The sequence below is a fragment of the Stigmatopora nigra genome, chromosome 17 (genome assembly GCF_051989575.1).
Source record: "Stigmatopora nigra isolate UIUO_SnigA chromosome 17, RoL_Snig_1.1, whole genome shotgun sequence".
In the NCBI taxonomy this organism is placed as follows: Eukaryota; Metazoa; Chordata; class Actinopteri; order Syngnathiformes; family Syngnathidae; genus Stigmatopora; species Stigmatopora nigra.
Window position 1 is genome coordinate 9,465,001 of NC_135524.1, and position 18,179 is coordinate 9,483,179.

At 37.0% G+C, this 18,179-nt stretch overlaps 1 protein-coding gene across 18 annotated transcripts in view; it reads left to right on the forward strand.

Annotated features, from left to right (window-relative positions):
* ank1b (ankyrin 1, erythrocytic b) overlaps positions 1–18,179 on the forward strand; it is a 71,273-nt gene that overhangs the window by 46,997 nt on the left and 6,097 nt on the right. For 4 of the 18 annotated variants that reach the window (XM_077738034.1, XM_077738036.1, XM_077738037.1 and 1 more), the window contains 7 exons: positions 760–844; positions 2,543–2,617; positions 2,685–2,816; positions 2,893–3,042; positions 8,413–8,484; positions 15,903–16,536; positions 17,157–17,292. In XM_077738034.1, the coding sequence (XP_077594160.1) occupies positions 760–844; positions 2,543–2,617; positions 2,685–2,816; positions 2,893–3,042; positions 8,413–8,484; positions 15,903–16,536; positions 17,157–17,292 (1,284 nt within the window). Of the gene's footprint in view, positions 1–759; positions 845–2,542; positions 2,618–2,684; positions 2,817–2,892; positions 3,043–8,412; positions 8,485–15,902; positions 16,537–17,156; positions 17,293–18,179 lie in introns of those variants that run through there. The other 14 variants (XM_077738042.1, XM_077738040.1, XM_077738046.1 and 11 more) reach the window with 14 other exon arrangements.

Sequence of the window (18,179 nt, forward strand, 5' to 3'; positions counted from 1 at the left end):
GATGGTTGAACGCTCTAAATTGCCCCTAGATATGACTGTGAGCATGAATGGCTCTTCATGTTCTTGTGCCCTGCGATTGGCTGGCCACCAATTCAGAGTGTTAATAATATAACAGTAACATTTTTGTTCTGACTGCAGGAACTTTTTCAACGTTTTTTTTTTTTCTTTAGACATATTAGTGCCGCAGAATCCACTAATCACTCTTTGACAAAATCCCCATCTGGAAATAGCTTACAAATCTTTGCCAATTTGTGGCATATCACAAAACTGGTCCAAGTTGCTGCTTCCCGGGCTATGTTTAGATTTGTTAAGTAGGCTTGTTATTTTTCGAACTTTGCAATCAAATCTGCGGAAAGCTTTTTATACTCCTTGAACATGGCGACACGCTCAGCACGAACTAAGCACATAAAGCTTCTCCTGACACCAGTAAATACATATTTAGTTGTCCATATTTTCTTGAAATTTCGACATTCAAGGTCTTTCATTTCAATTGGTTACAAGCAACTTTACACAGGCCATTTAAAACCAAAATGCATTATGTCGTTTTTTTTAAGTACTGTATTTTTGTAATTCAAACCAACTCAGCGGGCCTGTAAAACCTGGCTTTATTTGGCCTACAGGTTATAAAATGTCCATTTATTCACTAGATTATAAATCACAGGCTCGGTCATAGAGTGAAAATGTGGGTGTTATATTCCAGAAAATACTGTAGTAATTGAATTCCAATTGTGTCTCATGAGTATTATTTTTCTCCCCTAGGTCGTTGGAACTGAAGAACGCAGGCGAACTTTGACTCCTCTTGCCCTGAGAGAGCGCTACAGTGCTCTTCATGAGCCTGGTTTGGGTGAGTTCAATGTCTGACGCCTAGCTATCTCTTGAACTTCTAGAAGCAGACTGTCGTTTTCACTCAAAGCTCTGCCCTCTCGATATCTGCTAACGTGCACGCATGGCACAACGAGCGAGACTTGGATGCAAATGCACTGCTCATTCTTCCCGTTGTGCAGTTGAGTCGGAATTATAATTGGAAGTTTGCCAAAACATATGCAATGGCCCCCTAACCGAATCATGATAGCTCCCCGACACCTAGCAGATAGTTTGACTCTCTGGGTGCCCTGGAGCAAATGAATGTGATATTGGTTTGCATGGCGCTGGTGTCCCCACTGCGATTTCCACTGGCATGGTGGCCGATGCAGTTCGCGGTACTGTAGCTTAGCTCTGGGAATGGGCAGGACCTCGCAGTGGCGCACGACAGATGGGCTCTGATACTGATCCCCTCCAACTACACCAAGATGGTGATTTGTTGTTGGTGGAGGCCAGGGGTAGTCTTTTTTTCAGAATGGGCTTTTCTGTTTACTGTGGACACAATGCAGCTACAATGCACTTCCAGTTATTGAATGCTATTGTGATTATTGGTACTCGCACTTGAATGAACCCCAGATTTTCATTTTCTACAGCCCTTTTTTATGTCCACAATGTTGCTTATTTCATCCTAACAGAGCAGTAGTTGTGTTCAGGTAAGAATGATTACAAGCAATTTTCAAGGAAACTCCTCTCCCGTCACTTACATTGACCAACCACAGCATTGTGACCACTTTCATCCATTATATTGCCTTAACAGAGAACGATCTACCTGTCCTATTAATTATATTACATAAGAGTCAACTCTTTGTAATGCAAAAGTATGTTTCTGCCATAAAACCATGATGAAGTAAGGCGAGGAGCTTCATTTTGTCTGGCTATCGTGAGGTGTGGAAAATAATTCATTCATTTAGCCTTTGTCATTGCAGTGAAGGTGGGGCTATAAAGCATTGCCATATTTGGTAAAATGGGTACAGTAATCCCTCGATTATCGCGGTTAATATAGCCCAGACATGGCCGCGATAAACCAAAAAAAACGCAAAGTAGGGTCACCCCTATTTAAAAGTATTATTATTCATTTATTTATTTTTGTTACTTCAGTGCTGAGTCTGAGTAGCAAGCGGAGGACAGGGCTCCTCGCCTAATTTCCACTTGCAAGTTTCAGCGTGGATTTTCACATTTTTATGAATTTACAAAATAAATGTAATTAACCCAAAAAATTATCTCAGAAAAAAAGATGCAATGTAGTGAAGTGAGGGATTACTGTTCAATTTTCACTATCATGCGCAAAAATGTCCTCACTCCAATTTGAATTAAATGGGCTAATTCCATGACCTTTGACCTCTTTAACATTAAATTTAACCAACTTTTCTGTTTTCTATGACAAAGATATCCTACAAATTTAAACTCAATAATAAAAAAATGGTGAACCCAAACAACCAAATACATGCGAAGGTTTCAACTACTAGAGGAAGTAAATAAATGGATAGTTTGCAGTAGAAGTGTATGGCAATATCATTAATATTACAATAATGACTATTTAAGACTGGCTCTTCCAAGTAAAGGTCTTGTTCAGACCAAAAAAAAAAACAGATCTTGTATTTCACAAGTGGTTATATTGTTGTGTCTGGTGTGTGTTGGTGACTGACATTTGCCAAGACTGATTTGATTTTCTTGTCATCAGCCACAGTGAATGCAATGGAGAGGACGGAAGTCAAGATCAACATGATTTCAGAGCTATTGGGTCTAAGCTGGGCAGGTCAGTGTCTTGTAAAGTGCGTGATGACTGTTTTAGTGCTTCTGATTGACCCGGCTGCCCTCTGCAGAGTTGGCGAGAGAGCTTCAGTTTGGCGTGGATGACATCAACAGGATCCGCGTGGAAAATCCCAACTCTCTGCTGGACCAGAGCGCTGCCTTGCTCAGCCTGTGGGTTGGCAGAGAGGGCAAGAGGGCAAAGAGTATGTCCGCTAATTAAGACTCAGTATTTAGTGAACACATCTTGGTTTGTTTCACCAATGTTTGATGCTTCTTTAGTGGAGAGCCTGTACATGGCTTTAAAGAACATTGACCGCGCAGACATCGTGAGTTCCCTGGAAGGTCAAGTGGCTCCTGGCTCTTCAGAGGAGGGTGCGTGCCAACTGGGTGATCGCCACTCTACATTGCTATCCCCCAGTGTCATCAATGGTAGGACCAGCACACGGAAACTAAAGCGCTGACAAAAAATTTTTCAATCGGCCGCCAGACCTGAACTAATTTGTCGCTATTGACGGCAACAAGCTTCCGATCCCTCTGAATCGACAAAGCCTCACACTTCAAATGGATTCGGCGGCAATACTTTGCTATGTCGTACAATGTCTGTTTGCTGTTTAGACAAACATGATAGTTTAACCATATATGGGGCACTTGTTTAACTCATTGGCAAATCATTTTTCCCACTGATTCCAATCAAAATGGAATCGACAGCTAGCTTCTTCAATAAAATTAAAAAATGAGCCAATTTTTAATGAATTGGATGAAAATTTTAAAAAAAAAATCAACTTTAAAGCATTATTGGGCCTGTAACCAGTGTATGTATGTATGTAGTTGTGGTCAAAAGTTTGCATACACTTGTGAAGTACATAATGTCATGACTGTCTTGAGTTTCCAGTTATTTCTACAACTCAGATTTTTCTCTAATAGAGTGATTGGAACAGGTAATTTTTTGTCACAAAAAAAAAAAAACATTCATGAAGTTTGGTTCTTTTATGACTTTATTATGGGTTAACAGAATAAGTGATCAAATCTGCTGGGTCAAAATTATACATACAGCAACTCGAATTAGCAATTTTGGTGATCTAGAAAGTTGTGTCAGTGAAATGAGCTTCATAGCCTGGCCTCTTAACTTCTTGTGAGTGATTATGAGTGACTACAGATGGTGACTTCTCTGAGGCCATTTAAATAGGGCCCATTGGATATAAACGCCCACAAACGGTACAATGGGAAAGTCAAAGGAGCTCAACATGGATCTGAAAAAGTGAATCCTTGACTTGAACAAATCAGGAAAGTCACTTGGAGCCATTTCAAAGCAGCTGCAGGTCCCAAGAGCAACCGTGCAAAAAATTGTTTGTAAGTATAAAGTGCATGACACTGTTTTGTCACTGCCACGCTCAGGAAGAAAACACAAGCTATCACCTGCTGCTGAGGTTGGTCAGGAAGGTGAAGATTCAACGAGAATCATCAAAAAGCAGACCTGCCAAGAATTAGAAGCTGCTGGAACACAGGTGTCAGTGTCCACATTCAAGCATGTTTAGCATCACCATCGACTGAGAGGCTGCCGTGCAAGAAGGAAGCCCTTGCTCCAAAAGCGGCACCTTAAGGCTCGAATGAAGTTTGCTGCTGATCACATGGACAAAGATGAGACCTTCTGGTGGAATGTTCTGTGGTCTGACAAAACTAAAATCGTGCTGTTTGGCCACAATGCCCAGCAATATGTTTGGAGGAGAAAAGATGAGGCCGTTAAGGCCAAGTACACCATGTCTAGCTACCGGCAAGCACGGCGGTGGTAGTATTATGCTGTGGGGCTGCTTTTCTGCCAATGGAACTAATGCTTTACAGAGGGTAAATGGGATAATGAAGAAGGAGGATTACTTTCAAATTTTTCAAGATAACCTAAAGTCATCAGCTCAAAGATTGGGTCTTGGGCGCAGTTTGTCGTTCCAACAGGACAGTGAGCCCAAACAATCAAAAATGGCAATGGAATGGATAAATCAGGCTTGAATTAATATTTTCGAATGCCCTTCGCGAAGTCTTGACTTAAACCCCATTGAGAACTTGTGGACAATCCTGAAGAAACAAGTCCATGTCAGAAAGCCATCAAATTTAACTGCACCAATGCTGTCAAGAGGAGTTGTCAAAGATTCAACCAGAAGCTTGCCAGAAGCATGTGGATGGCTACCAAAAGCGCCTAATTCAAGTGAAAATGGCCAAGGGATATGTTACCAAATATTAGCGCTTCTGTATGTATATTTTTTACCCAGCAGTTTTGATCACTTTTTTTCTGTTCACCCATTATGAAATCATAAAAGACCAAAACTTCATGAATTTTGTTTTGTGACAAAGAAGTATCTATTCAAATCACTCTATCAAAGACAAATCAGAGTTGTAGAAATAACTGGAAACTCAAGAGAGACATTACATTATGTTCTTCACAAGTGTATATAAACTTTTGACCAAAGTATTCTGCCCCCTTGAACTTTGTAACCTTTTGACAAAATTCAGGCATCAATGAGCAACAAACAAAAAGATATACAATTTAAACTTTTTATCAATAATCAAAAACAAGTGGGACACAATCTTTGAATACAACACAATTGATCAGATATTTTAACAAATAAAAAAAAAAGAACAAATAAAACCTCTAAATTGGGGCGTGCAATATTATTCGGCCCCCTAGCATTAATATTTTGTAGCGCCACCTTTTGCTGCAATTCCAGTTACAAGTTGCGTGAGCTATGTCTCTATCAGTTTTGCATATTGAGAGTTTGAAATTCTTGCCCATTCTCTTCCTTGCAAAACAGCTCAATGAGATTGGATGGCGACCGTTTGTTAAAATCAGTCTTCAGCTCTGCCAACATATTCTCCATTGGATCCAGCTCTGGACTTTGAATTGGCCTTTCTATCACCTGGATACATTTATTTGTGAACCAGTCCATTGTAGATTTGGATATATTTTTGTATCACTGGAATATAATATCTGTCCCCGTCTCAGACATTTTGCAGACTGCAACGGATTTTCTTCCAGAATGGTCCCGTATTTGGCTCCATTCATCTTCCCATTAATTTTAATAATCTTCCCTGTCCCTACTGAAGAAAAGCAGGCCCAAACTACAAGGCTTCTACCACCATGTTTGAAAGTGGGGATGGTGTGTTTAGGGTGATCAGCTGTGTTGCTTTTACACCAAACATATAGTTTTGCATTGTGACCAAAACGATTTTTGGTTTGATCTGACCAGAGCAAGACAGCCCGACAGCCAAGCAATCAGTCTCACAGTTCTAGGCTCGTGGCTTCAATCCCAGGTCTTCTCTGAAGTTTGCATGTTTTCCCCGAGTATCCATGGGTATTCTCCATGTACTCTGGTTTCCTCCCACATACCAAAAACCTGCAAAGTTGGCTGGTATAACATTCTAAATTCCCCCTCCATATGATTGAGACCGTGAATGGTTGTTCCTCTCTCCTTCTGCCCTGCGATTGGCTGACACCCGATTCAGGGTGTCCAACGCCTTGTGCCCATAGTAAGCTGGGATATGTTCCAGCACCCCCTGCTACCCATGTGAAGATAAGCAGTTCAGAAATTAAATAACCAGCACCCCTTCTTCCACGTTTGATGTGTCTCCCCGGTGGCTTTTGGAAAACTTTAAACAAGACTTTTTATGGATATTGTAGAAGATGCTATTTTGTTGGGTGCTCTGCAATGAACAGCTACGCCGGCTTGTTGTATTTGCAAATTCTTTTACTCTCTCAAGTGGACAGAAGAAAGTACAAACTTGACTCCAAGACAATAGAATGATAGAAACTAAATCAGGTAATTTTGAAAACACGGACAAAAATATAAATTAAAACAGACCGCGTTGGGTTCTTGCCAAGATTTCATAAAATCTTCTCTCTGGTCAGGCACAGAAAAAAAGTAAATTCTAAAAGAAAGGTTCTTCTCTTGCTTCCCAAGTCTCCTTCCTTTATCTTGTCTCTGCCATTCCACAACTTGGTTTCTGCAACTAAGTGTTAACAAAAGGCCTGTCTTTGGCCAGCCTTCCCCAGACAAGGACACTTGTGTGGGACCAAAGGTGTGATCCCTCTACCTGTCTTGACTGTCAGGAACAAGGCCATCATTCCTCCCTTTGGGCATCCTTACCGAGATCATTGAATTTCTAGTCAACTAAAAACCTACTTATTTGAAAACAATTAAAGAATACAAATAATTATAAGAAATATTTCTCTTCAATATGTTTGAGAAACTGTTTTCTTCTTGAAACTCTTCCATCAAGGCCAGATTTGTGCTATGTTCGACTCATTGTTCCCCTTGGACAGACTGTCCCACATCAGCTGTAGATCTCTGCTGTTTATCCAGAGTGATCATAGGCCTCATGGCTGCATCTCTGATCAGTCTTCTCCTTGTTCGAGGTGAAAGTTTAGAGTGACGGCTTCGTCTTGGTAGATTTGCAGTGGTCTAATACTTCTTCTATTTCAATATGATTGCTTGCACAGTGCTCCTTGAGAGGTTTACAACTTGAAAATCTCTTTCTATCCAAATACTGCACTCAACTTCTCCACAACAGTATCTTGGACCCGACTGGTGTGTTCATTGGTCTTCATGATGCTCTCTGCACTTTAAACAGAAACCTGAGTCTATCACAAAGCATGGGCATTTATACGGTGACACAATTACTCATTGGTCAATTCTATTTCTTGTCGGTCAACATTGAATCATTCAAAGATCCTCACTGAAATTCTGGAGTGGGTTTGCTCCACTGAAAGGAAAGGTGCCAAATAATGTTTCACATCCCAGTTTTCAGCTTTTAATTTGTTAAAAAAGTTCTAAATATCCAATAGATTTCATTCCACTTCACGAATGTGTCACACTTGTTTTTGATTTGAATCCTGAAAGGTGGCGACAGGTTGAAAAGTTCTTATATATATATATATATATATATATATATATATATATATATATATATATATATATATATATATATATATATATATATATATATATATATATATATATATATATATATATATATATATATATATATATATATATATATATATATATATATATATATATATATATATATATATATATATATATATATATATATATATATATATATATATATATATATATATATATATATATATATATATATATATATATATATATATATATATATATATATATGTTTAACTAAGTAGAGGTACTGCTGTATATATAAACTGCCATCCACATATTATATCTGAACATCATATTTTCATGTAGGCCACACATGTAGAACAAATTTAAACTACATACATGGAGGTGGAGTTAGTTAAGGTTTTATTTTTAATTACCAAATATAGTCACTTCCCCTGTGAAGGCTTAAGACCAGCAGAACCTCTTTCTGATATTGGGCCCTGTAGAACAGCTTTGATATGCTTAACACATTGACTGCCATTGACAATGATAGACATCCAATGTTGACAGTGAGGAGATGATGAAAAATTATGGCAAATTATTGAGTGTCTCTGGCCAACAACGGCAGCCAATGAGTGGGTCAAATCTTTAGCATTCCTGCAAGGCCAACATTTAAAGAAGTAGAAGGTTTGTACGTGGACTCCAGATTCATATCGGCATGTAATATATTGGTAGTGAAGTCTACCGACATATTACTTTCAGGCTTCGCAAGCCTTGAAGCTGTAATGGTGAGCTGTAAGATTTTTGCTTTCCCTCCACAAGGCTGCAACCCTTCCTGAGAGCCTGGGTAACAGCTTTTTTGTATTTTTTTTTTTTTGTATTTACCTTATCTTTGTTGCTTCACAAGAGGTGACGGACACAAGGCCAACGCGCCATGTGCACAAGCCACGGGTTATTAGACCCCCGTTTTTCAGGAGGGGTAAGTGAAAAGGTGGAAGTCGGGGGTGCATGGTGGTCTGCTAATGACTCTCAGAGGATGCCCCTTGAGGGTCTGAGGAATGGTGACATTCTCTGTAGCAGCATGCACATATACCCTTTCTGCGCAACTCATTCTTTTTCACACCCCACACATGAGAAACAAAGGTTACCTATTTCTCTTCTGATTGACGCGTTTTACTGTATGTCAGATGGATTTTTTTTTTAATGAGGAATGATTTTTTTCCCTTAACTTTGTGTGTGTGTCTGGGATGTATCCACTATTCAAAAGTGGCACTAGTACACAGAAGGCAGTGTGCTGTGGGCCTCCATACCTTGTTTCTATTTCTCCTTTCTGCTCTCGGCGACTGAGAACAAGACAATGCTCACCATGTGTCTTTTGCTCAGTCTCTCTTTCTCTTTCTCTCTTGCTCTTGCTCTCGTTCTCTTTTTTATCTCTAAAACTACAACATGTCATATCTTTACCTCTTCCCGGTCACCCCCTTTTCTTCCTCACAGCTCCTTTTGTCCGACCTCTGACCCCATGCAGCCTTGTGTATGAATCTCCAGGTCTCCTCCTCCACTCTTGTCATTAAATTTCCCCACGCTCCTACCACATTCAGTCAAGCAGGGGATCCTCTTCTCCGCCTCTCTCAATCCAGCTCTGTGTCTTTGACGGTTTATGCATGTGCATGCTGCATGATATGCTCTCATGTTATGCTATGTGTGCAAGTGGTACAAGTAGTACTGTGTTTTTTCGGACTATAAGTCGCACCTGAGTATAAACAACCAAAGAACAAAATGTAGAGCAAAAATTACAATAAATCGCACTGAAATCTAATGGGCAAGAAACATAGGAGGCCATGTTGCCTGTATTCAATTCATTTCCACAAATTACTAGCGAGGATAGTGGCCATACTTTATTATAATTCCGCACAACAAATGCATGAAAAATCATTGTTATTCTCCAATGACCATCCTAGTTTTCAAAATGAGGTAGATTCAGGGTTGTTGCCTTTATTATATATTGTATCTGTATACAATTATTAATTTATTATTACTGTATGTACTCGCATATAAGCCGCTTTTGTCGGACAAAAATTAGGACTAAATTGAGGGCTTATTTGCGCAAGTTGCCAATGCCGGAAATTTAGTTTAACGTCTTCCGACTGGCCAGATGTGAGAAACATTTATTTAGAAATAAAAACAAAATTCCACTGTGATTTTTGTTTTGTTTTATTTCTTGTTCGAAATTGACAACTATTGCAGTAATATGAACCATTGAAATAATTGAGATATTTTGACATTGAAATCATTATGGCTGCCACAACATCTTAAACTTCTGGTAAGAAAATTGTAATTTTTGTCATTAGAAAGCATCAGGTTCTCATCAAAATAGACTATTTTTCTTTTTTCAAATTGAATTATTTGATCTTTAGTATTTACAAAGACAGGCATATAATCATCCTTATGATATTGACCCTAATAATGTGTTTTTGATTCTTACACAGGAATCTATTAACCTAAATTTTTATGCAAATATACTCTTAAAAAGTACAACATAAAAGCCTGTAAAGTAAATAAAAGATATAAATCGCACTTGAGTATTAGTCGCAGGCAATCAATCTAGTATGCAAAAAGTGTAACTTATATTCCGATTTTTTTTTAAATGGTCGTCGAGCATTAATTGTGTGTTTAAAGTTAAACCACCGGCATGGCATGCTTTCACAATGAAGTTTTTCACACTGTGTATAATCTTTTGGACTTTTTAACCAATGTATTTAGTGCTTTAATATCTAGAAAGTGTGCCTTTTCTTTTCCCCTAAAATCAATATTGTTTTTGAGGCTGAGCTGTAACATGTGAACTGGCATCCAGCACATAATATTCACGCAGGGTGACTGTCACTGTTATACTTAATGTATTAATCACAAATAATAAAGGCTGTGATTTATAGTGATTAACTCGTCTGCTTTGACACAGTACTGAAATCCAAATTTCGACTTTCGATTCCTATTTGAAATGGATTGGACACCTATCACCGTCAATGGCACTAAGACATTAAGGCATTTGTTGTCTGCTCCTCTGAGTTCAAACTAACTGGTGTCAATAGCAAACAATGAATTTAATACCCTTCCATTAGTGTATGTAATGTCATATTTCTCTTTTTAGAAGAAAAGTAAAATTACATTATCATCATGAGGGCGTTAATTTGCTCATGGAATTTAGAGATAACGGCATAAATACAATTTGTACGTTTTTATTATTACAGAGAAATAATTTGTTTAAAAAGTTTGACTCCATTAATCTGTAAACGTAATGTAATATCAACTATCTATTCACACAATACAAACAAATGTTTGCATTATATAGACAGTGACACGTTTTTAATAAATGCATTTAAACTACAGTTTTACACATGAAATAAAGGCAAATATATATATATATATATATATATATATATATATATATATATATATATATATATATATATATATATATATATATATATATATATATATATATATATATATATATATATATATATATATATATATATATATATATATATATATATATATATATATATATATATATATATATATATATATATATATATATATATATATATATATATATATATATATATATATATATATATATATAAGGCTCCTCCATGACATAATTGTATTGCGCAATAAACATACTGCATTTATGAACAATAAATAGTATTATTTGGTTCTATACCCTATACTCTATTTTGTGCCAAAATCTTTTACTCGGGTTTGATCAAAAACAGTCATCACTGTGCGATTATTATTTGCTCGTTGTTTGCGTGGTGAGTTTTTGTTGTTGTTTGAAAATCCATGACTATTTTTCTACAGTCAAACTAGTGTTTGTCCTCATCCATATCACAATATTAAGAGTTCCTTGTGTAACGATGGTTAACGTGTGATTAGTTTGTTTTTATTTTGTTGCTGTCATTCTGTGATGACTATCTCTGTGCAAAAGTTCGTTTTGAGACCTGTGTGTTTGTGTCGAAAAACATAGGAGTGCAGGAAGAACAGAGAACATTTTTATCATTCCGACACTCATTCTAATTCTGATTCATTACACCATGCCTCATTCTAAAGCCATATTTCATTCTCCAGGCCCTTTGCGACATCCCAGAAACACACATACGATAAAAACGTGTTTCATCGATTAGATTTACATTCAGACATTTTATAACTCCACATTGCCGTTTCACCTTTTAACCTCAAAACCTCTGTTATTCATGTCCACATTCAGATATATACAGTCAACAAAGAATTTGCAAATCCTCACTTTGGTTGGAGGCTTTCAAATCTATTTGTTTTTCTAAATGCCATAAATTTTCATTTATGTGTGGATAGCAAAGGGTTTCTTTCCCCAAATTGCATGAGTACAGTCAATTAACGAAGTGATCATTTTGCCCATGGCCTCTCTATACTTGCTAATTCATCTTTCACTTCTTTTCTCATTGTATTAAGGCTCGAGAGCCATATGTGACTCTTTCCATGGATCATTATGGCTCTCCACTAACCTGTGAGGTAAAATGTGGAAATCACTAGTGAGAGAAACGAGTCCCGAATGCACCAATAGAAGCGTCACGGCAACACTGTGGCGTTGATACTAGCGCTAGCAACACTTTAATCATAATTTAGTTTTTCATTTCTCATCTCATCAATACCGATTGATTAGCCACAGCATAATAATGTTGTCAAAAGAAAGCAGAGACTCATTGTGATTAAAAAGTGGTGAAATGACAATTATAGTAATTTGTATTTAAATCGCACATATTTATATATTTCTACTTTTAAATTCTGAGAATGGCTCTTTAGAAATAACATTAAAAAATAAGAATAGTTTATGGCTCTCTTTTTCAAAAAGGTTCTCGACCCTGTATCAAGGTAATGCAGCAATAGCAGCTAGAACCTGCATTTTTTTAATATAACTAAATAAGAAAATGTTGCCTTGAAATGGTTTGTGTGTGTCTTCACACACAAGGGTCACTGGCCCGGTGTTTCAGTGAGAATCACGACTTTAATTTGTTTGCAACTGTTCAATTCCGCGACGCCTCTTGGTGTCTGGCTTGCATAGTCATCCGAGTTCTTAGAGTACCATGTGACACCTGTATGTCACCACCATTGGATTTTTCAGGAACGAGCCTTTTTTCCTCTAATACACGGCACATTTAATATTATTTTATCACTCACTTAAAGCAATATTCGGCCTCACCTCACGCCAAAGTCCTTCACTGTAGTAAGACATGACATTTAGGCTATTGACCCTTTTGTCCCATTTAACAAAATAGTTTATGGAAATGATGCCAAGAAAACAATACTTAAAAGCCTGAACCTTTCATTGAATTCAGCCAAACTTGTGCGACCAAATATTGTCTATCATCCAAAATAGACACATTTTATTACGAAGGGTACGCTGTTTCATTGAAATGGTTTCAGTCTCCAGCTATTTCACATTGATATGCATAAAGATATTTCATTTAGCTGACACATATACCTGATAGAATTCTCAAGTAATTGTGTGATTGGTCAGTCCAGTGTGTATGATGGCATGTCTGAGTAGACTTATAATATGCATGGTAAATATTTGAGAATGCAGGATCATATATATATATATATATATATATATATATATATATATATATATATATATATATATATATATATATATATATATATATATATATATATATATATATATATATATATATATATATATATATATATATATATATATATATATATATATATATATATATATATATATATATATATATATATATATATATATATATATATATATATACATACATACATATATATATATATATATATATATATATATATATATGTATGTATATATATATATATATATATATATATATATATATATATATATATATATATATATATATATATATATATATATATATATATATATATATATATATATATATATATATATATATATATATATATATATATATATATATATATATATATATATATATATATATATATATATATATATATATATATATATATATATATATATATATATATATATATATATATGTATATTACTGGCTCTAACTTTGCATTTTTACCCCCATTTTGGAAACTTTAAAAAAAAGAAATTAACTGGTTGGAACGATAGTAATATTGATCTTAAAAAAATCATTGGATTGTGATTAAAAATGTGTTGATCTTCCATATCAGAATGCTGATTCCACATGACCCGCTTTAATTAGCAAAAACGTATTGAATTTATGATTGACATCTTTACAAATATCCCCTACACATCCCTGAACCAGTTGTTATTAACGACATGTGCATCCAATGATGAACAAAATCATTCCAACTCAAAAGTAGCCAATACGTGAGGTTTTCGTTTCTTCTTTTTAGGCTCTGCTATGTTACGTTCTTACATGCTTACAGTCAAAGCCTCTTTTTGATTCTGGGGACTGATGACAACACCTTTTTAAAATCCCACCCACAAACTCACTCACTGTGTCCCAATGACGATAAAGCATTGATCTTGATTCCTAGCACTTTTGTATAGAGTTCTTATTTGAGCCATTCTATCAAAACCAGACACGAATGAAAAATTGAACACAATTGAATTTGGCTTTGTTGCCTCTCCAAAATGGCAAGGCTATTCCAAAACATTTTTTTCTACATTATGGAATACATTTGAGATTTTAAAATCTGACAAAATGGCCAGAAAAGTCATTTGAAATGTCCTTATTATCCACCTCTTGTTCAAATAAAAATCATTAATGGAAACTTGGCACCAAAAATATCTCGTAATTGAAACAGAAATTTAATACAAAAATGTAAATACAACTGTCATATGTGAACCTTAAAGTGAAAGTTAATCAGTAATTTTTTTAAATGGGAGAAAATACATACTTTCCATTAAAAAGTGTCTGTTTTCAGGAGAATGGGTCAAATGTCCAATTGAATGACGAATATTAATACAAGGAATTTTAAAAACTACTGGAATCAGATTAGCATCATGTATTTTTGATGTCTGTTTAAAATCATGATATTGACTTCATTTCAGCTGATGCAAGCTTTTTAAAACTTACTACTTGGGACAGGGCTGAGGTCCCACACACATTTCCACCAATTGGTACAGTTTAATTCAGTATGGCACAGGTTGGATGTTTAAGTAAGATCTAGATCTAGATATATAGTATGACCTAAAAAAATTCCATATTTATTGATTTATTTGTAAATGCTTGAAAAGGGAATAAATTGAGCACATGTGACATGATGACAAAACTAAATATAAAAATCGGACATAGGCTTTGTCATCATCATTGACTCGACAAAAGCCTAATTGTGTCTGGATATGATGACAATTAGGCTTTTGTCGAGTCAATGATGATGATAAAGCCTATGTCCGAATATTATATTTAGTTTTGTCATTGATAAGTTCATCAATAATTACACTTCTCTATAATTATCAATCAATGCAGGCAGACATCTTATTTAATGATTGACATTTAATTAAATAATTTGCATCTCTGGTCAAGATTCCATATAAGGGTAGATACATCAAGACTTCAAGACTTCCTCCCGATCTCCAAAGTATCTCTCCGAACAGTAATTTTCTGTACGGCTTTAAAACCATAAATCAAAACAATTACAAGGTTACTGATTAATCCAACTGCGTAAGCAAAAACAGCATCTGTAACTATAATAACAATTAAGGTATTTAACAATAATAGGAAGAGGAAACTACAAACAAACTCAATTTGAATTAAAACAATCACACCTTGATTTGGCATAACAATTACATAAAGAAGCGCGAAGTGCGTCACGATGTAGGAACACTATGCGAGTGTTCCTGGAAGTGATTGATATCCTTGACGACTCTTCGCTGCAAACCCAGATCAACAGTTCTCGGAGCCCGGGACTGGGTGAGATGTCAGATAAACAGTACTTGTAAGAGGACTAGGTGACTGGTTATGACCCCGAGTTCTCTTCAGACAATTGGAAGAATGATTTAACAAAGAAATGATTAAAAACACACATATATATAATAGGATTACAGAATAAACCCAACAGTCATCATGTTACATGTGCTCATTTGATTCCCTTTTCAAGGATTTAAAAAGAGAACAGTGAGTCTTGATTCATCCCATGACTGTGTTTAGGACCCTTGCAAATATTACAGAGAATTAATTGAAGTGTGGTTAGTTTCTAAAAGTATTGAAGAAAATCTGAAGCAAACTTTAAAAATTGGTGGAAAGAAGTTGCTTTTTGAGAACTAGTCCTACACAAAACCACCCACCGCCACTCCCCCATGCTGCCTGGCTTTGCCTGCATGGTGTTAGTCTTCTTCTTGTCTCGCCCCTGTTGTACCTCCAGGTTATGGGCTGATTCAGGAGGAGTTGCTGTCACCGGCGTCTGTGCAATACAGTTTGCCTTCTCCTCTTGGTGCAGAGCCCTACTGGCAGGAAGTGTCCAGTCTGGAGTGCGCCCCTATCGCCGCCACAGAAGAAGACACCCTGATGGAGATGTCAGATGTCCAGGTTTGGCCAGCAGGGCTCAGCCCGTCGCTGGTCACGGTGGAGGACTCGTCTCTGGACGGGAGCAGTCGAGCTGACGACTCGGAAGGCACCACCCTCTCCCTTCCGTGCAGTTTGGGCCGCCCCGGCAGTGGGGCCAGTGGGGCCAGCGGCTCTATCATGGAGCTGGAGGAGGAAGAGGAGGAGGAGGATGGGGAGGTTGAGGAGGAGGAGGCGCTGCTGAGCTCGCTGGCCGAAAGGGACCGGGTCAGAGCCAGTGGGGCCGTTCCCAAGGTCAATTCCAATGGCCAGCTGTTAGGTCAGAGGTTGGACGGGGGGCGAGGGGAGGTTCCCGCGGTGAGAGTCGGAGCCATAACAGCCGGGGCTGGGCCAGGTTCAGCGGAGCGCGTTTGTGTTGTTGCAGGCCAACTGATGTACGCACGCCCTGAGATGTCACCCTTGGCTCGAGCTGGAGAGCACAATGGAGACAACCGGTATGTCACTTTTTACTTCTCTTTTGTATTGCCAAGGATTTACATTTGTCTGTCTGTGCTGGGAAACACCCATTAAGATCGTTAGGTGAACCAAAACCAGTTTCAGCTCAAGAAAAGCTGGCCAAAACCTTGATGCTTTTGCAGTGCTTGTCGTATAACACATTTAACACAATTCTCCAAATGTGTTTGTGCGATTTTCTTGTGACTTGAGCTTAAGCTTGTTGAGTATTCTTTATGCTTAACATTAGTGTTCATCAGACAGTTTCAGACCCAGTGGCTAAGACAAATTGAGGGGATTTTAGCAGTTTGTGCACCAGTTAAAGGTTTTGATAAAAATCAAAAAGGCACAAAAAACCTACAAGTCTACATTTCCGCATTTTGGAATGCCAACTCTGCAGCCAATTTCCAAATTCCGAACTGAATTGTAACATCCGTTTGATGTGTCGAAGATCAATGTGTCAATGCAAAAGGGGTTCTTTCCAACTCGTTAAATTAAGAGGTCGGCAAAAAAACGGAGGCGCTCATCGAAAGCTCCGAATATGACAGATGATAATAATCCTACTCCAGATACATATATTCATCTACAACTGACTTTTTTTTTAACCCTCTCTGAATATTAGATTGGTTGGAGGCGGAGCTTTTCAACCCTACCTATCCGACAAGGATTCCCTGCAGGGCTGGGTGGCATCAGTATCATCAGGACCAGACAATAGCACGCCGGGCGTGCTTGCTACCCAAGAAGCTGTGCTGACTCCGGTTTGTAACACTGTTTACTCAAATGTGCTAGGTGGGCGTCTCCTGTAGTGCAAGGGGCTGAGCTTCTCTTCCTACTAGGACCCAGGGAAACATAAGTGGGAACAGGAATGGAGTCGGGCTAAGGTCAGGTTGAAGCCTTTCTGGAGGGGAATTCGATCATTCATGGAAACTTGGTCCCGTGACTACATTTTATCATTTGTCTTTTGAAAAAAAATAATTTTGTATATTTAGGTTTTTAGAATGAGACATTGAGATGATACATATTGTTAGATACAGTTCAGAATAATGTCATTTAATAAGAATAACAATGAGTTCAATTTTAAGTTAATAAAACAAAAATGCCATTCCAATATAGGTCTAAGTTACAGTATTTCTCGTGCTCCGAACTTGAATGGCCACTCCATAATCTAACATAGCGATTAATTCATTTGTAAATCTTGCCAAATAATTCTCACAAAATGGCATTATTAATCGACCCCCAAGTTGAACCTGCTTTGTAAATACTTTGTAAGTCCAGGACAAGTAATCTTGAAAATGTGAACTTTTTTGTCAAAGGGCCATTTTCAGAAAAAAATATAAGATGCAGGGGGCAATACAAAATCCTTCCACTTAAAATTAATAATAAAACAAGAGAATTGGATAAATGACATCTGTTTTTTTAAATGCATTTTAAATATTGATTCTGCAGCTGCCATTGAGTCAAATCCATTTACACAGGGAGTGTTGGCAAAGCCCACCGCCAGCTCCCCATTCAAATTGTATTGGACATCTATTGCCCTTCATTAAAGTGAAACATGTTCAAACAATACCAGCCATCCCAGTTGAATGGCTTTTGAAGCATATAAATGTCAATGGTTGTTAATGAGTAAGGCCTGCATGCAACAAAA